At 54.4% G+C, this 27819-nt stretch overlaps 5 protein-coding genes and 4 non-coding genes across 13 annotated transcripts in view; 3 read left to right on the top strand and 6 right to left on the bottom strand.

Annotated features, from left to right (window-relative positions):
- Positions 1 to 117: 117 nt before the first annotated feature.
- TLCD1 (TLC domain containing 1) lies at positions 118 to 3052 on the top strand. The gene is made up of 4 exons (XM_040243923.1): positions 118 to 495; positions 812 to 894; positions 989 to 1071; positions 1421 to 3052. Exons 1-4 carry the CDS (start codon positions 302 to 304, stop codon positions 1802 to 1804), a joined length of 744 nt encoding a protein of 247 aa, XP_040099857.1. The 5' UTR covers positions 118 to 301; the 3' UTR covers positions 1805 to 3052.
- RPL23A (ribosomal protein L23a) lies at positions 2398 to 12552 on the bottom strand. 2 transcript variants are annotated; one of them, XM_040243926.1, is made up of 5 exons: positions 12220 to 12552; positions 4432 to 4615; positions 3123 to 3299; positions 2656 to 2725; positions 2398 to 2457 (listed from the first exon to the last, which is right to left on the bottom strand). In XM_040243926.1, the coding sequence occupies exons 1-5, from the start codon at positions 12338 to 12340 to the stop codon at positions 2443 to 2445; spliced, it is 567 nt and encodes a 188-aa protein (XP_040099860.1). In that variant the 5' UTR covers positions 12341 to 12552; the 3' UTR covers positions 2398 to 2442. The 2 variants fall into 2 exon arrangements, with proteins under 2 accessions (XP_040099860.1, XP_040099861.1); XM_040243927.1 differs by lacking the exon at positions 12220 to 12552 and adding an exon at positions 5184 to 5329.
- LOC120867455 lies at positions 2541 to 2611 on the bottom strand. The gene has a single exon (XR_005721883.1). It is a non-coding gene; the product is annotated as a small nucleolar RNA Z17 (small nucleolar RNA).
- LOC120867447 lies at positions 2792 to 2870 on the bottom strand. The gene has a single exon (XR_005721877.1). It is a non-coding gene; the product is annotated as a small nucleolar RNA SNORD42 (small nucleolar RNA).
- LOC120867456 lies at positions 3385 to 3454 on the bottom strand. Its single transcript, XR_005721884.1, has one exon. It is a non-coding gene; the product is annotated as a small nucleolar RNA Z17 (small nucleolar RNA).
- LOC120867446 lies at positions 4700 to 4767 on the bottom strand. The gene has a single exon (XR_005721876.1). It is a non-coding gene; the product is annotated as a small nucleolar RNA SNORD42 (small nucleolar RNA).
- Positions 6829 to 10927, top strand: RAB34 (RAB34, member RAS oncogene family). Of its 2 annotated transcripts, none has more exons than XM_040243922.1 (11): positions 6829 to 6922; positions 7590 to 7802; positions 8021 to 8112; positions 9147 to 9212; positions 9300 to 9401; positions 9518 to 9582; positions 9710 to 9761; positions 9941 to 10022; positions 10108 to 10198; positions 10324 to 10431; positions 10513 to 10927. In XM_040243922.1, the coding sequence occupies exons 2-11, from the start codon at positions 7749 to 7751 to the stop codon at positions 10578 to 10580; spliced, it is 780 nt and encodes a 259-aa protein (XP_040099856.1). In that variant the 5' UTR covers positions 6829 to 6922; positions 7590 to 7748; the 3' UTR covers positions 10581 to 10927. The 2 variants fall into 2 exon arrangements, with proteins under 2 accessions (XP_040099856.1, XP_040099855.1); XM_040243921.1 differs by having other exon boundaries at positions 6840 to 6922; positions 7724 to 7802.
- A 2-nt stretch (positions 12553 to 12554) lies between the features above and the next one.
- On the top strand, positions 12555 to 20018 carry PROCA1 (protein interacting with cyclin A1). Of its 3 annotated transcripts, XM_040243919.1 has the most exons (6): positions 12555 to 13119; positions 13691 to 13792; positions 16550 to 16636; positions 18646 to 18781; positions 19046 to 19201; positions 19303 to 20018. In XM_040243919.1, exons 2-6 carry the CDS (start codon positions 13780 to 13782, stop codon positions 19973 to 19975), a joined length of 1065 nt encoding a protein of 354 aa, XP_040099853.1. In that variant the 5' UTR covers positions 12555 to 13119; positions 13691 to 13779; the 3' UTR covers positions 19976 to 20018. The 3 variants fall into 3 exon arrangements, with proteins under 3 accessions (XP_040099853.1, XP_040099852.1, XP_040099854.1); XM_040243918.1 differs by lacking the exon at positions 13691 to 13792; XM_040243920.1 differs by lacking the exons at positions 13691 to 13792; positions 16550 to 16636.
- A 1374-nt stretch (positions 20019 to 21392) lies between these two features.
- Positions 21393 to 27819, bottom strand: part of SUPT6H (SPT6 homolog, histone chaperone and transcription elongation factor) — a 30498-nt gene continuing 24071 nt past the window's right edge. The window contains exons 29-37 of the mRNA XM_040243917.1: positions 27544 to 27739; positions 26908 to 27146; positions 25861 to 25974; positions 25563 to 25687; positions 23803 to 23915; positions 23310 to 23387; positions 23053 to 23219; positions 22411 to 22598; positions 21393 to 22162 (exon numbers count right to left, since the gene is read on the bottom strand). Of these exons, the coding sequence (XP_040099851.1) occupies positions 21976 to 22162; positions 22411 to 22598; positions 23053 to 23219; positions 23310 to 23387; positions 23803 to 23915; positions 25563 to 25687; positions 25861 to 25974; positions 26908 to 27146; positions 27544 to 27739 (1407 nt within the window). The 3' untranslated portion in view covers positions 21393 to 21975. The remainder of the gene's footprint in view (positions 22163 to 22410; positions 22599 to 23052; positions 23220 to 23309; positions 23388 to 23802; positions 23916 to 25562; positions 25688 to 25860; positions 25975 to 26907; positions 27147 to 27543; positions 27740 to 27819) is intronic.

A 27819-nucleotide genomic window follows, 5' to 3' on the forward strand; every position in this document is an offset into this window, starting at 1 on the left:
GGCTCGGGGGGCCGGGGGGAAATGGGGCTATTGCCCTCTGCGCTGCAGAGGCGCCGGAGGGGCGGGGACAGGCGGGTAGGGCGGGGCGGGGCGGGGGCGCGGGCGGCTGGGGGCGGGGGCAGAGGCCGGCGGGGAGGGGACGGGAGGAGCGAAGGGGCCTACAGGCTCTGCCGAAACCGTGTGTGTGAAGTCGGCGGCTGGCAGGACAGGGATCCAGGGTGGACTGGTCCGCGAGGGAGCCCCGTTCCCAAACAGCCGGAGGAGGCCACCTAGAGGGCGGACAGAGGCAGGGAGGGCCAGCATGCCCCCAATGCTGGTCCCCGCCCTGCCGCTTCTCCTGGGCGCCACGCTGACCTTCCGGGCAGTCCGGCACGCGCTCTGTCGCCTGCCCCTGCCCGCGCACGTGCGGGCCGACCCCCTGCGGACCTGGCGCTGGCACAACCTGCTCGTCTCCTTCGCGCATTCCATTGTGTCAGGGATCTGGGCGCTGCTGTGGTGAGTGGACTGGGGGAGTGAAGGTGGCTGGGGATTCCTCTTTCCATCACTCACCGGAGGGCTATGGCCCAGGCAGTCTCACCTGATTCTCGGCTTGGAATGCTGTCCAACCAGGAGCGGCGGCAGCTCTAGGCGGCGGCGGGGAGTGGTAGGTGGGGAGGGTGTTCTCACCTGGGAAACGGGACACACCTGGGTTTCAGCCAAGCCCCTCCTCGCTCCCCGTCAGCCAAAGCGGACTGGCTACGGTAATAGGGGGATTTGTGGGAACTTTGGGATACTGAAATGATGAGAGCTTGCCTTCTTCCCTCTTTTTCAGTATATGGCAGACTCCTGAGATGCTGGTGGAGATTGAGAAAGCATGGTCGCTTTCTGGCTACCTGCTTGTTTGCTTCTCCACAGGTAGATCTTGCCGGGAGGCATTAAATGGGTGGGGAGACAGGGATAAACTTCTAATTCGGTACCCTTTACAACCTCACCCCCATCCCTCCGCTAGGGTATTTCATCCACGACACGGTGGATATTGTGATTAGCCATCAGTCAAGAGCTTCTTGGGAATACCTCGTCCACCATGTAATGGTAAGTGAGAAGCTGGGGATGTGGTAGAGGCCTGGTGCCTATACCTGAAAAGTACCTGAACCTGGAAGGTAAAGACCATCTTTTCTAAACCCCATCCCCACCGTGTCCCACATGCTACAGTGCTGAGGGCTAGCAGAATGAGCCCTTGGTTCACTACTTAAAGCCAGCAATCATGGCCTTCCAGCCAGAGATCAAGATTTACTACTGTTGAATCCACTGTAAACTTTGTTTCAGAGTGAAGCTATTAAAGGATTTCTTATCCCTTCTTCTGATACCCAGGATATTCCCACTAACTTTCAAGAAAACCGTGGTATCCAGGCCCTAACCCATTCTCTCCCTTGCCTTGTAGGCTATGGGTGCCTTCTTTTCAGGCATCTTTTGGAGCAGATTTGTTGGTGGGGGTGTCCTAACACTGCTGGTGGAGGTCAGCAACATCTTCCTCACAATACGCATGATGATGAAGATCAATAATGCTCAGCATCTCCTCCTCTATCGGGTCAACAAATACATCAACTTGGTCATGTACTTCCTCTTCCGCCTGGCCCCTCAGGCCTACCTCACCCATCTCTTCCTGGGTTACGCTGGCCAGAGGACCCTGGGAACCTTCCTGCTGGCCATCCTGCTCATGCTGGACGTCATGATCCTCATCTACTTTTCCCGCCTCCTCCGCTCGGACTTCTGCCCCCAGCGGGTCCCCAGCCACCAACACAAAGACAAGTTCTTGACTGAGTGAAAAAGCAGTTAGGGATTTGTGGCAAGGACAGCAAACACCAAGAACAGCCTCACAGGAGTGGAGAAGAGACTTAGCCCCTCGCCTGAGGTGTTCTGTGGGGGCCAGCCTCTCCACCAAGCCTGCTCCTACTATTTAAAACAATAATGAAAGAATGCCTCTGAAGTCCTTGTCCTTTCTTGGGCAAGGGGTGAGGGAAGCAGACAGAATGGTTGGATGCAGTAGATGGGTATGGGGAAAGGTGCTACTGCAAAGCCAGCCAAGCCACACAGCCCTGACATGGATGCCAATGGAACCTCCGGATATTGGTCTCATACCAAGCCTCTTCCAGACACCAGACAAAGGCAGGCATTCTTGTAAAGCTTGTTTGGCCTCTTACCTCCAGGATGGAGGTCAAGTTGTAGTTGTCCTAGGACAACCAACTGTAATCTGGGTCATAAATCTCTGCTGCAAGTATGGTGAAGTGATATGGCTGAGTGTTCCAACAGGGTAAGTAGACCAAGAGTCTTTACCCAACCAAGCCTGGTTACTTAAGTGTGCATGTACCACAGTATGGCCCCTCACCCAAAAATCAACATAAAGACAAGAAGCATATATATAGTGAAGACTTTTATATTTGGAATTAGCCAGCTGGACTCAGTTTAGATGATCCCAATCTGAAAAACAAAAGGGAACGTTGTTACTGGGAGCTGAAGTGTGAAGATTAAGAAGGAACATCACAGTATTTTTAAAAGACAGAGATGCAGTCAGTCAGTTAAGACTAATCACCAAAGTCAGGCTTTGGTCACTAACAGACACATCATTTGCACCCAGAAAGGGAGAGTGTTAAGGAGTTTGTAGCAAAGGAAGCTTACTTTGTTGGCAACATCCAAAGCATCATAGTCAGGAGCCAGTCGAACATATGCCTTCTTCTCTCCATCAGGCCTAGGGTGGTGAAGGAAGCCTTAATCCTTGCTGCCCCTCACTGCCCCCATACCCTCTCTTCCACCCAGGCTTCTGGTGGTTCCTTTGTTCATGTCATTTTTTTCCCCTCACAAATAGTGATTTTTTTTCCCTCCATCATTTGCACAGAGGGAATCAGGGAAGCCACTAAGCCCCAAACCACAGGTATTCTGATATTAACTGTACCTTACACTAGCGCCTGCTTTTGCCTAAAGACAGGGATCAGGAAAATGAGCACTAACCCCTAAGTCCTAGACAGGACAGCTGATGTTCTGGGAAGCCTACTTCAGACCCCAAAAGCAGCATCAAGGATTTTCATGCCATTCAGGTGACAGAGGGCCTGGCCTCCTCCCCATCCCACAGGGCCCCACTCACCTACCTGATCAGGGTATTGACCTTAGCCACGTCAATGTCATAGAGCTTCTTTACAGCCTGTTTGATTTGGTGTTTGTTGGCCTTGACATCCACAATGAACACCAGTGTGTTGTTGTCTTCTATTTTCTTCATGGCTGACTCGGTGGTGAGGGGGAATTTGATGATGGCATAGTGGTCAAGTCTGGGAGAAAGGTAAAACGGGGTCACCTGGCGTGGGTCCAGTAAAAGGATGAACCCTTTTTGGAGCCCAAGGCTCAAAGGGCCCGGGGGCATCAGACAATGATAGCAATCATTTCTGTCAGACTTTGGTCGCTGCACAATGTCATCACATGCACCCTGAAACGTGGGGGCCTGGACCCTTGGCTTAGTGACATTTCAAGGGCTTTCACCCTTTTAAGAGATTAAACAATCATCTTCATTCTTTACCTGACCTCAACATTCCTGAGGAGCAAATTTCTAAAAGAAACTTGATGTTAGATAAGCAAACCAAAGAGCAAAGTTAAGACTATGCAATCTTGAAATCCAGGCTAGAGTGCCGAAGAATGTTGGTGCTTCACTATGAGGCTGAACTGACTGTTCTTCCCTGTTTTGGTTACTGAAAACTGGCTGATAAGCCATCAATTCTTGAGAGCAACTTTTAAATTATAGCTTAAAGTTACAATAGCCCCTCAGGACACAGCTTTCCCTCTGAAATTTGGAGAAGCAAAGCTCTGTTTGCCTGGGTATACTGTCCTCTTTTGAAGATAGAGATCAGGTCTCAACCTCTCATCAAACTAAATTCTAGGTCCAAATGGGGGTAAAAGTCCTTTTCTCTGTGGACACAATCCACTCTCCGGCCTTTTTCGTAGGAAGCAATGGTTAAATTACCTTTGGTGGTAACCACTACCGTGGCTCTACTCTCAACTGTGCTCCCTAAGGTCAGTCATCACCAGTGGGGTGTGGCACCAAAACACTCAGGTACCCTAACCTTTTGCCCACTCCCCCTAACCATTCCTTCAGTGTAAACATTTGGGAAAGTAAATGAAAAGAAGCTGCTATGTACTGCTGCAGGCCTTCACTGTCCAATACAGATCCTAAACCTGGAACTCTTATACTCCCCACAAAGTAAACCACATATGAAACAATCTAACAATTGACTAACTTTTACAATGACTCTGGGTTGTTTTAAATATAGCATTAATCTCATACTCCTGTTAGACAAGCACACGAGGTACCAACATGATTTTGAGAAGCCATACTCTAGGTTTGGTAAATTTCCCAATTACCAATGGAGGATACCCAAACATCTTTTCACGACAAGGGGCAGTACTGACTTGTTTCTCCTAGGGGCGCTCTTCCGAGGATATTTGGGCTGCCTCCTGAGCCGCAGTGTTTTGGGCCGCCGGAAGGTGGGTGACGTCCGGATCTTCTTTTTCTTGTGGCTATGGACACCTTTCAACACTGCCTTCTTGGCCTTCAAAGCTTTTGCTTTGGCTTCAGCTTTAGGAGGGGCAGGGGCTGAGGAAAGTAAAGAAAACGAAGGTGAAGGATTTAGAAATCACTTCCGGCCTCAAGACCGGTAGCGGGCGTCCCAGGCCACACGTGCATCAGTGGTTCCTTTGAAGACATCACAAGTCTCAGGAGATTAAAATTTTTTCCATCATATGCACGATTCTAGGACGAACTTGGGATAAGATGAGGAAGAAACTAGCAATGAACGAACAGTTGGCACTTGCTAGAATGGGAACTAGTAATTTCATACATACCATCGCACAGCTACCCATTTAACGTGGGGTCAAACAGTTGAGAATATTGATTCCTTACAGGTATAGGAAACATGGAGCTTCCCAGAGCCGAGACCCGGCTGTCCCTGGCAGGCGGTACAGGCCAGGCTTGCCTCCCCAACCCCCCTCACTAGAGCCCAAACCATGCGGCGAGGCGTACGCGCTCCTTAGCATTGCCGAAACGCGAGAAGCTGCTCCCGAGCAGACACCGCAAAGGTTAGCCCAGCTATCGTCCTCCCAGTTCATTCACTCTGCGGGGACCCTCGGCCAGTCAGCTGTTGATCCCCAGCCCCAGCACACACCTTCCCTCCTCGCCTTCGGCGCCATCTTCAGGAAAAGGGTTTCCGAGACTTGTTACCACGGGCTTATAGAGCCAACTCTCACCGAAGACTCGCGATACTTCCTACTTAGAGCTGATTGGACAGTCTGCAGCGCTGCGCCCGCCGGGAATGGTAGTTAGATTTTTATTTCCTCGCGAGAGAGACTAAGCTAGAGACACCCCGCCGCTTGTCAGACCCTAAAGCTTCTTGGGGGTTGTAGTCTTTTGAAGACACGCGTTTGTTTTCAGTGGTATAACCTGCGGCTGCGCGGATCTGAGCGCTTTGCATCTTGAGCAACTTTAGGGAGGAGGATTGTGTGCTTGTGTGCCTGAAGCGATTAAGTCGCTTCAGTCGTGTCCGACTCTTGGCGACCCCATGGACTGTAGCCCGTCAGGCTCCTCTGTTCACGGGATTCTCCAACCCATTTTCTGGAATGGGTTGCCATGCCCTCCTCCAGGAGATCTTCCCGACCCAAGGATCGAACCTGAGTCGTACGTTTGCCTGCATTGGCAGGCGGGTTCTTTACCACTAGCGCCACCGAGGATGAAGGATTGCAATTCCACTGCAAACTGGAATTAACACTGTAGTTAGATTGACTCAGAGTGAAGCAAAATTCTACAATGTTAGAGCAAGATTTGTCCAGTCCAACTTTGTCAGACAACATCTGTGGAAACTGAGGTCGAGAGAGGGGAGAGGCCTTATTTATAACAGGGTGATTTGTTGTTCGAGTCAGGCAGAAGGGAGGAGTAAAGTGTCAGAGGAAGTGGTCCCCTCTTTACCTGTGACAGCCTTCATGCGTCTTCCTGGGAATCTTTTCGAAGAGACTCTACCAATATTCCAAACACTCAGCGCTCAGATTCCTCCAGGATACGCTCGTTCTTCTTGGGAATGATTTCATTCACAGTCCCCTCCCCTTAAATAGTTTTCCTTTCCTTGCTTATCTTTGCATCCCCAAATTCAGTTCCTGACACATGGCAAGGTTTAGTAAACGCTCAGGTTTTAGCTTCTTTGAAGGACTGCTTACCCGCCGCATCACATCGCCTTTATGCCCTCCCCCACCTCCCTCGGAATCAGAGATTCCCTTTGAGGGTGAGATTTACCTTGTGCTAACCCCTCTTATGAGTCTGAGTGAACTCCGGGAGTTGGTGATGGACAGGGAGGCCTGGCGTGCTGGGATTCATGGGGTCGCAAAGAGTCGGACACGACTGAGCGACTGAACTGAACTGAACCCCTCTTCTAGCCTGCAGACCTCAAAAAGGAAAAGTCCTGGGGGAGTGGGGGTAGATTACATTGGGATAGGAGCGAAGGAGGCCCGTGCCAAAGGAGAGTCCCCATGTCCCAGAACGGTGACCGCCCCCCCCCCGCCCCCCAAAGGAGGAAATTCTCGGTCCCCTAGACCTCCTTTATCCTCCATCAAGGGAGGCAGCTTGATCTTCGGCCCCTCAGGCCTCCAATCTACACGGCAGCCTTGGAGGAATAGGCACCAGATTCGGACACCTCTCTCCTCAGTGGGTACTTCGTTCCTACCCTGGCATCGCCACCTCCCAGGGCAGAAGGGCGAGCGGGAGCAGACCCTATGAGTCATGTCCTGGGCCTGCAGTTGACGAGGGAAGCGCCGCCTCTCCTAGGGCCCCTTCTCTCCCTCTTTCCCCTCCCGCTGGTTCCTGGCGCAGCCAGATGCTGCGCAGCGATCGCCGATTCCCCTTCACCAGTTCGCCGGGGTAAGGGTCCCCTTGGAGGCTCCTCCCCGCACAGGAGATGCTGGGGAGAGACTTGGGGGATCCCGCTCTCGGCAGGTTGCAACCTGGATGAGGGCGCACCCGGAGCCCTGGCGAGTCAGTCTGGCAGGGAAGCCTGACCTGGGGCAGCACTCGGGGAAAGAAGAGGGGGAGGCCGGGGCGGGCAGCGAGGCCGGGAGTTGCCGGGAGAGGGGCGGGGGGCGGCCCTTTTCCAGGAATTTCCGGGGATCAAGTTACAGCGTTGGCGGAGGGAGAGCCGAGTGGGACGCGAGGCCCTGCGGCGGACTGGGCCCCTCGCCCCCTTCTGCAGCAGTCCCCCGGCCGCACGGTGGGGTCCCTGCACACACTGACCCCGTGTGGCGGGGCCGCTCAGCGCCCCCCGGCTGCTCTGTTATGGTAGGGCCGCCTCAACCCCGAGTTGTCGTCGGGTCTCCACGGCCTCGAGTTATCGTAGGAACTATCCGACCCCGAGTTATTGTAGGGTCTGCGCGGTCTCGGGTCCCCACAGACGGGACTCCCCGCCCTCACTTGGAGGCCGAGGGGTCTCCCAGGCCCCGAGTCGTCCTAGGGACGCCCCGGGCCCGGGTGATTGTGGGTTCGCCCCGGCCGCCGGTGATTGTCTCATCCCCGTGGCCCGCGGTGGTCGTAGCGTCCCGGAGGCCACGGGCTCCCGTAGGCTCTCCGTGGCCCCGAGTTATAGTCGGGACCCCTCGGTCGCGGGTGATTGTCGGGTCTCCACGGGCCCGGGTCGCCGGGGCGCATCAGGCCTCCGCGCCTTCTCAGGGCGCCCCGCAAGGACGCAGGCAAGATGAACATTCTGGCGCCGGTGCGGAGAGACCGCATCCTGACGAAGTTGCCCCAGGTAGGCGCCAGGGCCACGTCGGGCTTTGGGCGGCGGTGGGTGTGGGCCGGGAGGAGGCGGCACCGGACCGGGCTTAGGCCCAACCCTGCCGCCCAGCTAGGCCAGCTGCTTCTGGGTGGTCCGTTCCCCACCCCCACCCTCCCGCCCCGCCCGGGGCTGCTCGGTGGCGGGCTGAGGGCCAGGAATGGGTGAGTCCCATTCTCTTCCACTCCACCCAGTGCCTGAGGAAGGAGGCCGCTTTGCACGTGCACAAAGACTTCCAGCCTCGCGTCACCTGCGCCTGCCAGGAGCACAGGACAGGCACCGTGGGGTGAGTTAGAGACACCCGGAAGGAAGAAACGGAGTCCCAGGAAACCTGCAGTCAAAGGAAGGGTGCAAAGCCAAGAGCTGCAGGCTCCATTTCGGTCCCTGCCAGCCACACTGTTGTTCCCCTTAGCGTGCCCCTGTGCTCCCCTTCCTTCCAGCTGGGTTGTGGGAAGTCCTAAGAGATGGGTGGGGTAGGAAGGTGGCAGTTTAATTCCTGACACAGGGAAGGGGTCCAACTTAAGGCTGTGGTCACCAGCTTGACCTCCAGGACAGTGAGCTGTCCTAGAGGGATAAGTCCCATTGTGGGTTAAAAAAAAAACACACACAAAAAAAGAGATATTACTGTCAACAGTTGCCACCATTAATTGAGCATGTACTGTGTGCCAGACAGTGTTTTGCATATAATTATTGTCTTTTATTAAATGGAAAATACCACTTTTAAGTTGTATCCTGGGGAGGGAGGGAGAGATGTTGGAATGTATGTGTGTGTGTGTTGATGGGGAGGGGGTTCTTGGGTTGTTGTTTAGTCGCGTGGTGGTGTCCAACTCTTTGTGACCCCATGGTTCCTCTGTCCCTGGGATTTCCCAGGCAAGAATACTGGAGTGGGCTGCCATATCCTTCTCCAGAGGATCTTCTCTACCCAGGGATCGAACCTGGGTCTCCTGCTTGGCAGGCAGATTCTTTGCCACTGAGCCACTTGACCAGTCCAGAATATAGGACATTTACTTCTTTTAACTTTCACAACAAACCAATAAAATGTGTGTTAAATCCCCACTTAACAGATTTTGAAACTGAGGCTCAGAGAAGCTAAGAAACTTGTCCTGAGTCACACAGCTAGTAAGTGAGAGCTGGGATGCAAAATCAGTCTCTCTGACACTGAAGCAGAAACACTCCTCCCTAGCACATCTGTTCAGGCCTGGTGTCTATGGTAACCTCAGACCAGGAGCAGTTCCTTTGTGGACCTGCCCAGGAGCACTGGGACTCCTCTGAGTGAAAGAGCTAGAGCTCACTCTTCCCACCCACTCTTGTGTCCAGCAGATTTAAGATCTCCAAGGTCATTGTGGTGGGTGACCTGTCAGTGGGGAAGACTTGTCTCATTAATAGGTAAGAGGGTGCTGGAGCTGAGGGAGGTGGGCCCAAGCCTAGCCAGGCGGATTGGGCTCAGGACCAGAGCATCTGGTGCCCCCTCAGGTTCTGCAAAGATACCTTTGATAAGAACTACAAGGCCACCATCGGAGTGGACTTTGAGATGGAACGATTTGAGGTGTTGGGTGTCCCGTTCAGTCTGCAGCTGTGAGTTCTTTCCCCACTCCTTCCCGCCCTTGCTTCTCCCAGCGCCTGTTCCCCACCTCAGCCCCTAGCACCACCCTGCCCGGCACACACCTGTGTTCTCCCCACCTTCCTCCCAGCTGGGACACCGCTGGACAGGAGAGGTTCAAGTGCATTGCATCAACCTACTACCGAGGAGCTCAAGGTAAGCACCAGGGTGAAGTGAGGTAGGTGGGTACACCTGGCCTCTAGCCTAGGGCTGGAGGGATTGCGGAAATGAGCCAGTAGCATCTTCCCCAACAATCTGCAGCTGTTTTCTGCCACTCTTCCAGCCATCATCATTGTCTTCAACCTGAATGATGTGGCCTCCTTGGAGCACACCAAGTAAGTAAGCATGCTGAACTATAATGGCTCTGAGAAGAGAAGGTTCAAAAAGAGGTGGGTCAGGAGTATGGAAGGGAAGGAGAAGAGTGCATCCAGGACTAAAGGGAGCGTCACTGGGCATAGAAGCGGGGGGAACCTATCTGGCTCCCTCACCCCTTGCTGTCCACTGTCTATGGCAGGCAGTGGCTAGCTGACGCGCTCAAGGAGAATGACCCTTCCAGTGTGCTTCTCTTCCTCGTGGGTTCCAAGAAGGACCTGAGTGTGAGTGTGCCAGTGGTGGGGGGAGGACTTCCCACCTTGACGAGGGAAACCCCACACCCAGGGTCTGACTCTGACTTTCCCTCAGACTCCTGCTCAGTATCTACTGATGGAGAAAGATGCACTCAAGGTGGCCCAAGAGATGAAGGCCGAGTACTGGGCAGTCTCATCTCTCACTGGTGAGTCAGAGGCACCTGGCCTTCTGCTCTGGCCTTCCTGCCTGCCTTGCCTCTCACTCCTACACCTCCAGCTGTGCCCGTTGGCCTGGAACCACCCTTGAGCTCCTGTCTGCTCCCTGTGTCAGGTGAAAATGTCCGAGAGTTCTTCTTTCGTGTGGCGGCGCTGACCTTTGAGGTCAACGTGCTGGCTGAGCTGGAGAAATCGGGATCCCGGCGCATAGGGGATGTTGTCCGTGAGTGCCCACCTGGATGAGGGTGGCAGAGAGCACAGGGACTCTCCATCCTTGCCTCACTTATTTCTCACCCTTCTTCAGGCATCAACAGTGATGACAGCAACCTCTACCTAACTGCCAGCAAGAAGAAGCCCACGTGTTGCCCATGATGGGTAGGGGACTGTCCACAGACTGCCCGCCCTGGGGCACTGTGCCACCTTGACTCCCCCAGAACTCAACCCCAGGACATTTGCACTGACTGTTTTTCCAGACCAAAGAGCTGCCTCTCGGTGGCAGTATCCCTGGAGAGGTACTTGGGACCATGCTAGTCACTTCCTGCCCCCAGGCACTGTGTCAATACCGGGATGCCCCTCTCTCTCCAAGGTGGCCAGTGCGAGGAGGTAAGAGGGTCCTGCTGCTCTTACTCAGCTGCTGGGCCGTCTAGGTTTCAGGATGCTTAATGGTCCTAGTCTCACACTATGCCTTATGTATTAAAATTTCTGTTATTAGCAGGTTAGGATCTGGAGTCTTTTGTGGGGGATCAGGGATGTGGAATGGGCAGGGCTATATGGTCATCTTAGGACTGGAGCCTTCTGCTGCAATTCTGGCCATTCTTGGCCTCTGGGCAGGGCTGAGGCAGGCTGGGAACTCAGGGACCACATGTAGAGGGATGCACCTGGCCCTCACTGGATGACATTTGAGCGACTTTTGAGATCTTTAAGAGCCCTTTTCCTTTGGTCCTTTACCCCCAAATGTCTTCTGCTACTTGGTGCTTATGCGTAAGTCTACCATTGGATAATATTTTTTTTCACCTTCTTCCTGCCTTTTAAAAAATACATCTAAGAAGTATTTTTTTAGAGTATGGAACACAGTGAGAAGTGAGTTTTGGGTGCTTTGTTGGGTTGACCAGAAGGCCCAGGAAGGTAGAGGCAGGGCTCTTACTTAGAAGATGTGCTGATAACATCTAACTATATTAGTGATATAAACATAAAATTATGAGCAGCACATTTTTATATTTTAAAACATTTAAAAACTAAATTGGATTAAAAATAAGACATTTTTCCCACTTCAAAAAAAAGAGATGTGCTCTAAGCAGGAGGATCTGCGTTTGAAACCTTGCTGTACATCTTGGGACACTCAGACAAGTCACTTCTGCTCTGTGCCTTAGTTTCATCTCTGTTGTTATTATTTTCTTTTGTGGGGATGGGACCTCAGTTCCCTGACCAGAGATTGAACCCAGGCCACGGCAGTGAAAGACTGGAATCCTAACTAGGCAACCAGGGAGCTCCCAGTTGCCTCCTCTGTAAAGGAGGAGCACGTTCATCATTCATTTCATGGATGAAATAAGATAAAGCACTAATACATACATGCATGGGGGCATGCTGAGTCGCTTCAGTCGTGTCTGAGGCTTAGCGACCCCATGGACTGTAGCCTGCCAGCTTCCTCTGTCCGTAGGATTCTCCAAGCAAGAAGACTGGAGTGGATTGCCATGCTCTCCTCCAGGGGATCTTCCCAACCCAGGGATGGGTTCTTTACCACTTGCGCCACCTGGGACGCCCCAATACATACATAGGAAGAGCTTAAAAACCTTAACTATTATAATAACAGTTTGGGTGAAGAGTGACCAAGAACCTGGCTCCCCATTGACATCTGACCCAGAGCCAGAGATTGGCTGGAAGTGTCTCAGATATTTGGGCCACGAAAGGAAGGACACCTGTGGCCTGGTGTCATCATCCTAAGAGGCCAAGACAGGAACATCAATCCTAGTTCCCAGCAGGCAACCCCTCTGTCCTTTGCTACGGTTCTTACCTGCTATGCTATTCTGGAAGAGTTGGCATTTCTGCACACTCGCCCTTCTGCTTCCCCGCTCCTCCGACTCCATGTTGACATCTATATTGGGCAGTATTGTCACTGGGACAGGGAGCCCCATAGAAGTAGGAGTGGGTGCTTGGGGTGGGGGCCGTCGCGGGGCTGGGATCACGTCTTCTTTCGCTGAGCTCCCGTGGAGGGGCCTGCTGGGGGAGAGAAAGAGAGAGCCCGCCAGGGAAGGAGAGACCTTGAAATCCTGGATGGAGGATTGGAGATTGGTGGGAGTAGCTCCCCAGGCGGACGCGCACGGACTCGAGTGTAGATTGGGGGCGGGGCTCAGGGCTGAGGCTGGGTTCGGAAGAATTGGGAGGGGCCGGGAGGTTGAGAGAATGGCAGGGGCGGGGCTAAGAACGGGGTTGGGGCGGGGCTAGGTTCTGGGGGTAGGACTAAGCCGGGAGCAGATCTGGAGAGGAACTAGGGATGGGACTGAGGGCAGGGCCTGAACGGCCGAGCTAAAGTTTAGCCCTGAGATACGGGGGAGGTGCTAAGGTTAAAGTGGAACAAAGAGGGAGGGGCCCGGAAGGAGCTAGGAGGCCCCGGATGAAGAGCGCCGCTGAAGCTCAGACTTGGGCTAAGACAACGCAGCCTAGACCAAAGGGAGAGGGGAGACTGGGCAAGCATGAGGCGGAGTTAAGGGCTGAACTGGGGCGAAGCTGAGATTGGGGTTTACAGTGGCCTCGGCCTAGCTGAGGTTCAGGGTTGGACTTCTGCGTGGAAGAGTCTTGTAGAGACGAAGAACTAGACTGAGAGATATGTGGGTCAGGACGACACTGAGGATTGAAAGGTGGACTAAGGAAAAAACTGAGGACGATACCAGCTCTTGGGACGAAAGCAGCACCGGTAAAGAGGGGGCGTGGCAGATTAGGGGAGGGCTTCCAGCTGGGGGGCGTGGCACGGGGGACCGGCCTGAGAACCCAAGGAGGGCGTGGAACCTGAGAGCCCGACGAAGGAGGCGGGGCCAAAGGCTGACTGGGGCGGAGTTAGAGCCTGGGGGCGGGCTCACTCGAGCCTTGGACCAATGGTTGAGCAATAGGGACAGGGGAGCTGGAGAACCGCTTGCCGGTTGGACTGGGGTCGTCTGGTTGGAGCCAGAACTACGACCTCTGGTTGTAGGGGAGGAAGGCATTGCTGTGCCTCAGCCGCTAAGCAGGAAGTGAGGGGTTTGGCTGGAACCCATGGTCCAGTCACTGGGGTTGGGGCCGGCGGTTCCATTGACTTTAGGGCAGGAAAAAATCTGGAAATTCCACTAGTGACATCACAATCGCCTCCAGAGGTGGGCGGGGCCAGGGCGGCATTTCCAAGGAAACCGGAGCTGCCCTGCCTAGCTCCCTCCTCTTCCCTCCTTCCCTTCCTTGGTTTTCCCCTCCCTTCCTTCCTCCTTCCTCCCTCCCTACCTCCCTCCCCCGTTCAGCTGCTCGGGCGCCCGATCTGGAACCCTAACCCCTGTGCCGCAAGGGCACGGGGAGCTCCTCAGCTCGCAAGACTGGGAGGACTGTACAAATGAGCATCACCTGTGAGTTCTGAGTTAGGTCCCTGTACCTCGATTAATGTCCTACTGAGAAAGAGACCTCAAGCTTCCCTCTTCCTTTTAAGCTCTCTCTCATTCAATGTCACTCAGTCATTATGGGGTCTCCCCTATTGCCACCTCAATCACTTCTGCTGCAGGAGCTCCAGATTGCTGCTTCAGCTGGAAACTAGAGCAGATTGTCTTCCTCAGATCTGAGAAGAGTTATTAAATCCCTCCCCTTGGCATTAGAGTTATGACCGTCAAGGCTTCTTGGGGTTATGCCGGGGCAGGGCGGAAGGCGGGGGGCGGGGGGGGGCCGGTAGGGGCGGTTAGTCAGTGGACCCTGCATATAAGCCTCTTCCATAGTAACTCTGGAGAGAGCAAGCAGAGTTTGAATCCTGATCCTGGCTCAGGTCACTCTGGCCTGACCTTTAGGGTCCAGGCTGGATAAAGGAGGCTGTGGAGTCAGGATTGAGTAAAACCAGAGGGTGAGGAATTGGCTGTGTTAGAGGTGAAAAGCAGTTGTAGTGGGAAGTGATAGCTGGCAGGACAGGTTTTGGATAGGAACCACAAGTAGACAGGCATACTTGTGGTAGAAAGAGCATAGACTATGGAGCCAAGAAAATTGGATTTGAATCCTACCTCTGTCATCTATTCACTTGTTTCTTTGGACAAGTTACTTATTGTAAGTCTCTGTGTCCCCATCCATAAAATGTGCTTTGGTGAGGATTTAGAATCAATGGCATATTTTAAAAGCCCAGCACAGTGCCTAACCCTGGGAAAATGCTCATCCAAGGTCAATTTTCTTTCTCCAGAAAAGTCCCCAGATTTGAGCCCTGGACAGAATCTCTAATGCCACAGCTTCTTGTGCCACCAATAGGGCTTTATTTTCTTCTACTCATGTGTTCATTCAGTCAGCCAACTGGGGGACCAGTTATGTCATGATGAAGAGTTTGCACCTCATCCTGAAGGTAGTCGAATGCTATTAAAGAGGAGGAACATGGTGAACCAGCTTGGCTGCATTGTGAGGAGTGGATGTAGGGAGTGAGACAGAAGTTAGGGAGGCCAGGTGGGAGGCTACTCCAGCTGTCTGTGTCAGAGATAATTGATAGGTCTGAATCAGAATTAGATGTGGGGACAAGTAGGCATGGCAAGACTCGGTCATTGAGTTGGTGAGAAGTGAGGCAAAGGATGATCCCTAGATTTCTAGCTGAGGTGTCTGTTGCTCTCTGAAATGGAAGTTACAAGAGACAGTGTTTCATGAAGGGTAGGGAGAAGATGGTGGGTTCATATGACATGTGCTGGTCTGATGTTTTGAGAATGTCTGAGAGGACATAGGCTGTGTGCTCAGGAAAGCAGTATGCATTGGAGATCAAGATTTATGTCATTTTATTAGTGGATGTTGAAACCATGGAAATGGATAACATTATCCAAGACAAGCCTGTAGAGTCTTCTGAGAAGGAGGCCAGCAAAAGAACCCTGGGCATCACCAATTTATGGAGTACAGGCCAGCAAAGAAGTTAGGAAAGAATTAAAAGCTAGGAAGGAAGAAAGAAATGAGAGAGGTGTGTCATGAAAGCCAAAGAAGAGTCTGCAGAAGAAAGAGGTTGATTGATTAACAGGGTCAGTGAGATGAGACAAAAAGAAGGTCACTGGGTTTGGCTATTAGATCACTGGTGGCCTTTGCCTGGACTATTCTGATAGAAGGGCAGGGATGGTTGCCATTCTGTAGGTGGCTGGAGAAGACAAAGGTCAAGACTTAGCTCACTGAAGGTAGGGACTGGGCCTTCTTTGCTGGTGCCTAGTGAAGCTGTCCAATGCATCTGTTAAATAAGGGAGTGAATAAACTTGGGTTGAAAAGGAAGAAGGGTGGCTATGCAGTGACATAAGGAGAAAGAGGGTTCACAGAATGTTTTGTTTGAAAATGGTCATAGCCTGTAAGAAAAAAAAAACAAACATGAAAGGCAGAAGGTGAGAATCCTGTCTGGGACCTGGAGTCCAGGTGCTTGGGCAAGGAGGGAGGGACACTTCCCTGGGCTAGAAGTTGATGGGGGTGGGAACAGCCACAGAGGAAGCCCACGAAATGACGCGTTGAGAGGAACAGTCGCGGGGTGCACATGTCCAGGGAAGCATTCGGAGTTTCATTCATTTGAGTACTTCCTGTGCCATGGGAAACGGATGGAGCTGACCAGGGAACTATAGAAGGGTGACCAAGTGCCGCTGAAGGCCTAGCTGAAGTCCCAGAGCAGCCATCTCCTTTCCTTAAGCAGGACTCAGTCCGGTACCCTCGAAGGACCAAGCTGACTGTAGGAAGGGAAAGGAAGTGCAGACTTTACTCTGTGGCTGCTGATGGAGCTGCTGTCGGGCTGGAGTTTCGTTTGGGGACACCCTGGGACCATCCCTTCTCCGAAACTGTCCCTTCTTACCTAGACTCTGGCTCACTCCTGTCCTTCCCTCCAGACGCTACTCCTACTTCCTTCCAAGAAGCCCCATGCCCCCATTTCAGTGGGTGTCCTTGCTCCCACAGACCTTCCTCCCCACCCTGTCCCTCCCTATCAGGGCCTGCCTCACACCACTGTCCGGTACTGTTACACAGACTGTGTCTCCTCTCCTCATCCCCTCCCCCAGCCCCTGTTCAGAGCAGGGACTATTGTCTTTAAATCTCTGCATCTCCTGGGGGCTGTCCCTAGAGCTTCTCAGGAGCTGTTTTCTGAGTGAATGGCGTGGGGGAGGGGCTGCTGCTACCTCTGTGTACTCTCTCAGATATAAACAGGTTGCCCAGCTGGGGGAGAGGACACCTGCTGGCTAGTGTGGCGTCCAGCACAGATGCTTCTACTTTATCCTCTGAAGGTGGGTCCTTCTTCAAAGGAGGGGGTGTGTGTGTGGAAATCTCTGGCCCCAGGGGTCCCCACCACCCCTCACCTGGTGGTAGGCAGGAGGGAGGGAGGTGTTTGATCCTGAAAGGGTCACCGAGCTGCCCTACCCCAGCCCCTTCCCATGCCCTGCAGAAAGTGCCACCCCTTCCTGGAGGCCACAGTCACTCCTTTCCTTTGTATAGCCCTTTATGGTGCACAAGTATCTTTGACATATGTGAACTGAGTCCTCTCAACAACCCTGCAAAAGAGGTATTACCTTCATTCCCATTTTGTGAGTAAGGAAATGAAGGCTCAGAGAAGTAAAATAACTTGCCCCTAGGTCACCCAACTCAACTTGGACTCAGGCCTGACTACAAATTCAGGGCAGTTGCCACTCTGCTGCCCTTTGCTGCCGTTCAGCAGTGCTGGAGAAACCCTGAGGCAGTGGTGGTGGTGTTCCAAGGTCCTGCCTCCCATGCAGGACTCATTCCCCCGCCGTTGGAGAAGGCGCATGGGAGGAAAGGAAGCACAAAGGGAGGCCACTAAGTGGATCAGGGTGTATGGGGGACCCAGGGCCCCCACAGCCTGGTGGGGGGAAGGGAAGGGACGTGGAAGGTGGGGAAGGCTCAGACCAAGCTTCCGTCACACCTCTCAAGTCCTTTAAGGTCACCTGGAGTAACTTTAAGGCCAGCCTGAGTTAACTGCTGGCTGGAGGCCAGTATGAAGTCTTGCCCCAGTTCCATCCCATGTAGGGACTGGATAAAGGCACAGTCCTTCTGGCCTGTTCTGAGGGAGTCAGCCAGCCACAGCACCCCAAGCCAGGCAGCCCTGGAACTCACGAGTACCAGGAGCCGAGGTTCAGGGGGAACCTGCAGGAAGGTGCCCTGTCCCGTCATGGGCTTATGTTGTAGATGGTGGCCCAAGGGGAACGCCGCTGGGGCCTTAGGCAGGGTCAGAGGTGAGGCGGTGGGAGTGAAGCCTAGGCGAGACCAGTGTGCGTACAGGCTTGATGCATCCTAGCAAAAGAGGTAGGCATCTTTCCTTGGGGGCCTCCGCTAATTCCAGTCATCTCTTGGCAGCTTCTCCCCTGTGCCACCTACAAGGGTGGGTTGTTCAAGTTTGTGGCTCTAAGGACTGGAGAGAGAATGGATGGGGAATGGGAACAGGGAAAGAGTCAAGACTGAGTCTGGGAAAGAGGAGACAAGTGAGGGTGAGACAGGCATCGGAGGGAGAAGAGGCTTGGAGAAGAGAGGAAACAGAAGCCCAGGGGCATGACGCTGGCTGGGGTAGGGGTGGGGCGGTGGTGGCGCTCAGGCAGGCTCCTCCCTGGCTCAAGCCGGCCTGTTCTAGCGGGCCCTGGAGCTGGAGTGGCTTCAAAGGCTGGGAGGGGGGTGGGACAGCGGTCTCCCCTCTGGGCCTGTGCTGAGCGGAACCAAAGATGCTGCTGGCTCCCCTCAGCCCTCCCCTCCACGAGTTACTCTGCGCACGGGGTCAGCTGACAACTCTGAGCACTGGGTGAGGGGCAGGTGGGAGTCAGTGGAGGGCCCTGGGAAGGTGGGGCTCCCATTGAAGGCAGGGGAGGGGAAGAGGCGTTACCAGACAGCATGGGGCTGGTGGGGACCTTGGTGAGACACTGTCCTGGAAGTCTGCGAGGCGTGGGCAGATTTACTTGCAATGGGCTGGGGAGAGGAGAGGCTGAGACCTAGGTGCTGTTGGGCTGAGTTACTGCTACCAAGCAGTAAGGACAGCTGTGTGTGCGTGTGTGGGTGGATGGCCCTGGCAGTCCAGTAGGGTTAGGACTCAGTGCTTTCAATGCTGGAGCCCTCGGGTTCAATCCCTCGTCGGGGGAACTAAGATCCCACAAGCTGCACAGTGAGGCCAAAAACAAAACTGTGGGCGAGGGAGGGTGGTGGCAGTGGGTGAACCCGATCAAACCTTTAGATTGAGCTGTGCGTGGGGAGATCCAGGTGTGCTGCCGTGTGACCCAGGCTCTTATCCCCTCAGGTGAATTCAAGAACACTGACAGGTGCTGCTGGAAACACAAGAAATGTGCCGGGCACATCATCCGCCCCTTCTCCTCCGACTGTGTCCACCACGACGTGCACCTGCACTCTCTCAGCCACTGTGACTGTGACTCGAGGTAAGGCCCCCTCCTCGGGAGACCCACAGCCCAGGAGAGACTCCTGGGCAGACCCAGGCCCAAGATGTCCACTGTGGCTCCCCACGTCAGCTCTGCCCTCCCGGCCTCAGCTTTGTAAGCCCGGCTCTGCTCCAGAGGCCGTGGGGCGGTCTTCCGGCAGCCTGGGCTGGGCGTAGTGGAAGCCACTGTCCCTTAGGCTTCTCGCTCTGGGCCCCTGGGGAGGCATGCAGGCATGGGAGCCAGGCTGAGTCCCCTGTGTGGCAGGCTGAAGGACTGCTCAGAGAAGACGAATAGCAGCTCTGGAGATGTGGGCCCAACCTGCTCCCAAGACGTGGACTCAACCTGTTTCGACATCATCCAGTCCCCATGCTTTGAGCTCATCCCAGAGGAAGAGTGTGTGGAGCGGTTCTGGTACGGCTGGTGAGTTCTGGCAGGTGGAAAAGGGGCACTGGCCCCCACATTCTGTCAGTCACCTTGCCCTGCCCTCCTCAATCATCTTTTCCTGCCCCCCTCCCTCGCAGGTGCAAGAGCTACAGGCCTGTCTCCGTGGCAGTGATCCACCACCCCATCCACCATGAGTGTGGGGCAGATGACCTGAACCAAGAGGAGGAGGAGGAGGAGGAGGAGGAGGAGGAAAGCAAGGCTCCCATCCCAACCCAGGTGGGCCCCACCCCCACCGACACCCCCACCGACACAGGCATGAGCATGATCACGGGTGCCCCTGACTCAGCAGCTCCCATCACCATCTGGCGTTCTGAAAGCCCCACTGGGAAGTCCCAGGGCAACAGGGTGATCAAGAAGATAAAGAAAAAAAAAGAGAAAGACAAGGAGGAGGAGACGGACGAAAAGGAAAAAGCAAAGGTGAAGAAAAAAGTCAAGAAGGGCAAGTTGACAAAGAAGAAAAGCCCAGTTAAATCAGAATCACCTCCGGACTTAAGCCGATCATTAAGCCCAAGAGGGTTGGCCAGGATGTCAGAGTCCAGCCCAGACAGCCGACAGGATCTGGAGAGTGAGGACAGTTACAATGACCCTGGGCGGGAGGAACCCTCCAGCGAGGATATTGTGGAGTCTTCATCACCCAGGAAGAGAGAGAAGAACGGGGTCCAGGTCAAGAAGCCCGGCTTGAAGACCTCACCAGTCAAGAAGATCAACAAGAGGAGATCTCCCCCAGCATCAAACCCCAATCTCAGTTGAGGCGACCAGGGTGAAGAATAAATGCGATCAAGCCTGTAGCTGACCCCCTGCTTCTCTCTCCCTCCAACCTGGCTACTTGTAGGGGCAGGGGGCGGGCTCTGGGCATGGCTGGAGCCAAAGGGCTAAGGGGCTGCGGGAGTTTCTGAAGGGTGGTCCATCTTTCAAGAGGTCCAGAGCAGGTAGGTGGGTCGGCAGGGAAGGGGCAGAGCCTGTTTCTCTGTAACATCCTAGGTCCAGGCACAAGTGGGTGGGAAGGCGACTTCCTGTCGACCAGGAGACAGGTCTGTGTGAAACTGACCTGGTGACGGGCAGTACTGTGTGCAGTTATACCCCTAATAAATTGAACCTTTTAACCCACTCTGTGCCACTCACTGTGCCTGGCCTTTCCCTACTCTTAAGTGGCCCTGGGGAAGGTGCTGGTGGCATCGAAGGGAACACAATCTTCCCAGCTGGTTGGCCCTGCTCTCACTCAGCCCTTCTAAACTGTCCCACCCCCGCTTCTTTAAAAGATTTATATATTTAGTTTTTGGCTGCACTGGCTCTTTGGTGCTGTGCTCAGGCTTCTCTGGTTGCGGAGCATAGGCTCAGTGGGATCTTCCTGGGCCAGGGATCGAACCCGTGTCCCCTGCATCGGCAGGCATCAGGCAAGTCCCCCTTCTAGAAACCTTTTATGCTGAAGGGAAAGGAACTGAATTCCTGTCAGAAGGCAAGCCCCTCTCCCCAACTCCTACCAAGAAACAGCCAAAGGGATCTTGAATGAAGATGTCAGGTGGGAAGCCCACCAAGTATGGGCAGCAGTCCTCAGAGAAAAGGGAGGGGAAAGCCTTGCTTTCCCAGGGCTGTGAGACAAAACGTGAAGGAACACAGGAAGATCAATTCAGAACTAGAGAGTCAGGGGGCTCAACGAAGGGATCCTCGCCAGGGCTGTGTGGGCGGGACCAGGTGAGTATAGGGCCTCTCCTGGGGCAGCTCATGTAGAGGTCAGATCCCAAGGCCCAGCCAGCTAAAAGTGGGGAGAGGCACAGGGCTCAAGTGGAGAAACCCAGATTGACTTTTGGCCTTTCCCCGGCCTGGCAGAGAAGACCAGAAGGTAGTGGGACAGGGTGCCCATGTGCGAGCAGTAACAGCTGTGCAAACATTTAGATGAGGTCTGGACTGACCTGTCACACCTTTTATCTCCGTCCTCACAGCTGCCATGCTGGGGCAGGTATCCTCCTCTCTGTGTTACAGACAAGAAAGCTTGCTCAAGGTCATAGCGCTGTGACCCTAAGCGGTCTGATGCAGAAGCCACCTGCTCCTGTGAGTTGCTGCCTCTCTGAAGGCCTGGGGTCAGGGGAGCCTGCAGAGCTCCCAACACGGCTTTGAAAGCTCCCCATCAAGAGCCAGAGACTTGGGAGAGAGAGGCTTTGTCAGGTGCTCTGTAGAAACACTGTTTATTCAAATGACAGGCAGGAAGCGGCGGCAGCAAGGGGTGAGGGCAGCCAGGTGGGGGCTGGGCAGGTCAGCGATGCTCCCCTACATCCCTCATCCTGCTTTGACGGCCACCCTGCTGTTGGCACCAGGGTGGAAGTACTCGCCCTCCTGTCCCAAACTGAATAAATAGCATTCCTCTCCCCATGAGTGTGGGGGAGACTCGCGTGCTGAACTTGGCCCCGCCGCAGCCCAGAGTCAGGGGAGGGCAGAAGCTCAAAATGGCTTGTAGGGAGCAGAGCACAAAACTCCACTCTCACCTTCTTCTTCTTCCTCCCTGCCACACGCTGCTCCCAGCCTGGTCCCAGGACAGGCGGTCAGTGAGGGCCTGGAGGGGAGGATTGTTGCCTAGCGCACACTGAGCTCAAGTTCACAAGGCCATCCAGCCTGTCGCCCATCCAGGCTGACCACCAAAGAGAACGTCAATTCACGCCACTTTATGGACAGAAAAGGAGGGGCAGGGAGTGAGGCAGTGGGCATCCAGGTCTCTCCCAGCCTCAGAGGTGACCAGAGTCCTAGGAGCAGGCGCCCTACCGATCCATCTCGTCCAGGAGTGGGGTGGCATCGCCAGCAATAGACATGGGGGTGCTTTCGATCATAGGGCTGGGGGAGGGCCGAGGGGTCAGCCGCTGCTTCTGTTTCCGCCGCTCCGCCTCCTTCTCCTGCAGCCACTGTTCTGCCATCTTGCCCCAGTCGATGGCTGCATGGCTGTTGGACCTGGAGAAAGAACCAGGGTGTGTGATACAAGCACTTGACTTGGCCTGCGGCTCACCAGAAGAAAGCCCACCCCGCAGTCCCTGGGAGCCTCCATTCTTGCAGAGATGAATCTCACATCTATGGACAGCAGTGTTCTTCTGGCTCCTCCCAGAGCCCAGTCCTCCGGGGGACACCACCTGGCTTACGGCTGTCAGGAGATCCAGAGCGCCCACCTCGACTAACGACCTGTCTACTGTCAGTGTACTCACTTTGGCTGCTGCTGCCGTTGCCGGGAGCTGGAGGAGGGCTGGGGCTGGGCCTGGGCAGATTGTGGGGTGGTGCTGGCCTGCAGCTGGTGGTACTGTGGCGTGGTGATGGGTTGGCTGGGCGTTGTGTAAGAGTAGCTGGGGGTCATTAGTGGTGTGGCCACTGGCTGCTGGGCTGGTGTTGGGAATACCTGGAGAAGGGTGACAGTTGAATTTAGGCTGGGCTTTGTGCTTATTTGCTCTTCTGGTAAATTTCGGGCAAGCTGAAAATCTGGGCTCTAAACAAAGCCTTCCAGCTGACCTTCTCCTGAGCAGGGTGTGATTCTGAGCAGTGGAGGCAGGCCAACAGCAGGGCCCACCAATTGACCACTCGAGTCTAGAGGCTTGAGGGTTCGGGTTCCAAAGATCCCAAAAGACTCCATAGAATGGTCAGAACTTCTCTTACTCCCCTTCCCTTGAGTTGGCCCGAGAACAAAGAACATCTGTTGGAGACAGCTCCTAATGCTATAGCAGGCCCACCTGCTGTGGAGGCCCTCGTGGTGAGCCCTGCCGAGCCCAGTCTATGGACACAGGCTGGTGAAGGAAGACTGTCCCCTTTCACCCTTCCCCACCCTCTGCAGGGCTTTTCCTGCCCAGGCCACGTACGTGGTAAGCGCTGCTGCCCCCTCCGCTGCCGCCGTAGCCATACTGGCTGGAGGCCCACTGTGCTGGGGTGGCATTAGGGTTCTGGCCCTGGCCCGTCACGGCAGCAATGGCGTTGAACATCTGCGAGGTCATGTTCTGGGGTAGGGCGTTCACAGCCCGCGTCAGATCTGTAAGCACGAGAAGTGGAGATGGGCAGGTTAGGGGACAGCCCTTCCAGCTCCAACCCCCTCACCCCAGGCCTGGTGTGAGCTCCTTACCTGCAAGGTTGATGTTGGCTGGGGTGGCATTGATAGAAGCAGGTGTTCGGGTCCTGCTGCTGCTACTGGGGGTGATGCCTACAGGAAACGGCCCGAGTGAGAAGTCTCTCCAGAAACCTCCTTCCAGTTTTACAAATTAGGGAGCTGGGAGAGGTACTGAGGTGGGTGGAAAGAAGGGCAGCTGGGGGAATTCCCTGGGAGTCCAGTGGTTGGAACTCTGCCTTTTCACTGCTGAGAGCCTGGGTTCAATCTCTGATCAGGGAACTAAGATACCACAGCTGCACAGTGTAGCCAAATAAATACCTAAGTTTAAAAAAAAAGGGGGGGGGGGCTGTATAGGCAAAGAGGATGGAGGGCCTTCCTGATGTTAGGAGGAGGGAGTTGGACTACAGCGGCAGCCTAGGCCTCACCTTCGGCCAGTTAGTGTCTGTCTCCACTCAGTGCTCAGCTGTCCCTCAACTACACTCTGGAAGTCACAGAGAGCAGAGCTCACCTGGCACAGGATCCTGATAGTGGTCCTTAAACCATCTGAAAAGGCCGTTCACAGTGGGAAAGACTTGGCCCCGGTACCGGAATCCTTCTGGAGTCACAGTTACGTATTCTATCCTGGGATTTTGGAAGGAAATATGCATCAGATCCCACTTGTGGCCAGCTGCGAGCGAGTGGCCAGAGCAGATCTCCACCATGTCAAGTAGCCACACTGGGTGCTAGGGGGAGGAGAGATAAAAGAGCCAGTCCCTGGCCCTGGAAAAGAAGGCTGCACTCTGGCGCGGTGAGGAGGCACAGAGAAGCCCAGACAAGGCCTGGAGTCAGCAGCCCCAGGTATGCTCTCTACAGGCTGCCAGAAGGCTCGCTGGGGGCCGGGTCACCACCCTGGGCTGCCATGTGATGGCACCGCACAGCCGGCGAGCAGGGTACAGACTTCAGTGTTGAGGTTGGGGGGCCTCCCCAGGCAGCAAAGCACAGTGCTCCAGGAGCCGAATCCGAAGTGCCTCTTGAAGGTGGCTGGTCTGTCCTCATTTAACACTTTGCCAGAGCAGAGAGTAGATAAGAGGCTCTGGGTTCAGATCCAGTTCCAGTTTTGGCTCTGCCAACTCACCACCTATATGGCTTTGTAACAAGTTACTTTTGTACCAAGTTACTGAAGTGAATCTCGGTCTCATTTGTGAAAAGAGGATAACACTTAAATATATAGTGTTTAACCTATGAGCAATAAACAAGACAGAGTGTGTAAGGCACTCATCACAATACTGAAAATGGATTGTGTTCAATAAAGCACAGCTGTCAACAGCCAGTGCTAAGTACGTCAATGTTCTCACTCAGATGAAGATGAAACCTGCTTCTTGAACCACAAGGAATCTGTGCCTCTTTCCATGGGAAGCTATCACGTGGCCCCTGGCCCTGGTTAAAGTCCTCTGTTCAACGGCTCCTCATGGAAGAGGAGTTTCCAACCCCACGTGGCCCTGGCTGCCATCTTCCGGAAGCACGCTGGTGAATCAGAAACAAGCACGATATTCCAGAAGTGCCCACGATGGTGCAGGGTCCAGAGCTGCTTGTCCTCTGAGCACCTCCTAATGGAGCCCACTCTGGGCACCATGTGCATGCGCGTGGTCCAGGACCAAGAGCAGAGAGGCACAGACTGAGGCCAAGATGGCAGCAGGATGCGGGAGTGCAGAAGGCAAGTCTGGCCATCAGTCTGGGTAATAGACACAACAGAGGAGGTTGAGGGAGACAGGACTTGGTCTGTCAGTGTGAGTGCTGGAGGGACGCAGATATCGGAATACCGAGGGAGGCCAGCCTGGCTGTCACACACAGAAGGGAGCAGGGCAGGCCGGTGACTGGAAGAAGAGATGCTCTCCAGACCTACCCCACCTTCAGCACACGCTCACCATAGCAGCAGGGAGCCACTGCTAAGGGTAAAGGCCCTGGTGAGGGTGAAGCGGAGGACAGAGCAGCGTGTTGGCCCCCATCTCTGCCAGTCAGGTGGAGAGACTGTCTTGTGGTTTCCATCACTCCCTGGGAGGTAGAAGAGGTGAAGGGACCTCCTTTTTCACCCAGTTGACTAAAGTGCCTTTCTTATTCAGTCTTTGCCTTTTGCCTCTAAATCATCACCCTCTGTCCCCACCTCCAACCTCCACTTGAAACAGGTAAGAGGGGAAAGGCAGTCAAGCGGAACCAGAGAGAGTACTGTTCGGGGCCTGCGAGCCTATCTGTGGACCCCAGTGGCAGCACCTTCTCAGCACCAGTGCTCACCTGGGTTTACCCCGGGGCTGGTATCCCAGTAGGAACTTGCCGGGCAGTTCCTTGCAGGCACAGATGAAATAGGGAATGAAGGTGGGCTTCTCCTTCTTAGTTTTGATGAGCAGCTCCTCTAATTTCTGGGGGTAGAATGAGGGGGAGAGGTTGGGATAGCAGCATGCTTGGTACACAATGTCTGGCCTCACACACCAGGTACACCTCCTTCACCAGCGCAGTATCCCCTACACTGAAGGGAAACCAGACATCCTTAAGTGACTGGGAGGGGTCATCCCTCGCAGGGCCCTGGGCTCACCTTACGGTCCCCACCGCTGCAGTCCTGATAATACTTGTGGTTTAGAAGGTCCCGGGCAAAGGATGCCATAGGCTGAACATAGCGGGCAACAATCTCATCCAAGTCTTCAAACTCCTGTGGGAAGAAGGTGAAGGCCCCGAGTGTCACACTCTGAACTGAGATCCGGCCTTTCAAGTCCACTTGGAAGAGAACCCACGGACAGGAGGAATTCCCCCAGCCCTCCTGCTGCAGCCTCATTCTGCTGCAAAGTCCCTTCAACTTACCCATCTGTGTGAGCTGGGTCTAATTTTATTAGTTTACAAGACACAAAATCCCTTACATTTTTAAAATTTATTTGGCTGCACTGGGTCTTTGTTATTGAGGCACGAGTGTGCCTGCTCAGTAGCTGCTGTGGGCAGGTTTAGTTGCTCTGAGGCATGTAGGATCTTAATTCTTCAACCAGGGATCGAAATCACACCCCTGCATTGTAAGGCAGATTCTTAACCGCTGGACCACCAGTGAAGTGAAGCGAAAGTCTCAGTCGTGTTCGACTCTCTGTGACCACATGGACTATACAGTCCATGGAGTTCTCCAGGCAGAATACTGGAGTGGGTAGTTGTTCCCTTCTCCAGGGGATCTTCCCAACCCAGGTCTCCAGCACTGCAGGCGGATTCTTTACCTGCTGAGCCACCAGGGAAGTCCACAAAAGCCTTTAAATCGTAACTTTAGTTCTCCCTAGTGCTTGGGAACAGTAAGGGCCTTCATAAAATCTCTCTCCACTGAACCGAGAAATCTGGCCTGTGTCTGCTTGAGGACACAGCACTTGCATGTGCATTTTCTCCTCTGCCTCCAGTGGTTCTCTAGACAGTCTATTTTAGAATTCAGAGGACAGAAAAAGAAACACGACATACACAAAACTGCTGCCAAACTACTCATCTCATAAGGGCCCTGGGTTTTGCTGTCCTGAGTAGCTAGAACACATACAATGCACACAGGTGACTACCACAGAAGGGGCTGGCTTCTGGAAGCAGGATGGGGATGCTAGAGTGTGCAGGGGCTGCCTCTCACCTCACTGTTGATCCACAGGGTGGCTCCCAGGCTGAAGGCATTTTCCTTGCCTTCTTCCCGCACATCCACGTGCTGGTAGATGCCGTCGCTGACCTTCCAGGTCACTGTCAGGTGATTCTCGCCCTTGCTGCTCGGTCGGATGATCACGTCACCCTGGTCCATGGTTTCCATCATTTTTTCTGCTTGCTTGAAATTTATATTATGGAAGGATGGGTGTGCAATCACTCGCTTGATATACGCTGAAGAGGGCAGGAAAGAATCATTGGTCAGCTGACGGGATAGGGAGCCAGCCCGATGAGACAAGCCATGGCTAAATTTCTGATCCGCTACTAAATTCTGAGACCTTCACCCTCTCTGGGCCTGGATTCTCGGATGTGAAGGATGTGTTAACCTGGGCTCCTAGGGTGCTGGGAGAATGAAATTTTAGGAGTCCCGGTGCATTAGCAAAGAAAACGTGACCCAAGAAGACCCCGGCGCCCAGCCCGGCCTATGACTCCTTTTCCTGCTGCCTGCGGACCTCAGGCCCTCAGAGCTGAGCACTCAGTCCCACCGGGAGGCCGAGCAGTCAGCACATGCGTCCTGGGCAGGGAGGGCTGCCAGGACTCGGGGCGCACAGGCGTGGCTGGGAGCACTCACTGGTCCGCTGCTGCTTCCGCTTCATGTCCTCCTCCTGCTTGTGGTCTGCTGCTTCGGCGTCAAAGTCATAGTAGGTGTCCTTGGGCAGCTTCCACTCGTTACTCCTGTCCATGAGGTCCGAGGTGCGGCAGGTCAGGTCCGCACTGAACTTCTCGATGTCGATCTTCATGATGCGGCAGTGGACAGTCATCCCCACCTGGACCCACAGGGCATGTGAGCCGGGAGGGGCGGAGGCGGGCTAGCCCGGTGCCCTGCTCCACACGTGAGGCGGCAGTG

The sequence above is a fragment of the Oryx dammah genome, unplaced genomic scaffold (genome assembly GCF_014754425.2).
Source record: "Oryx dammah isolate SB20612 unplaced genomic scaffold, SCBI_Odam_1.1 HiC_scaffold_8, whole genome shotgun sequence".
NCBI classification, from domain to species: Eukaryota; Metazoa; Chordata; class Mammalia; order Artiodactyla; family Bovidae; genus Oryx; species Oryx dammah.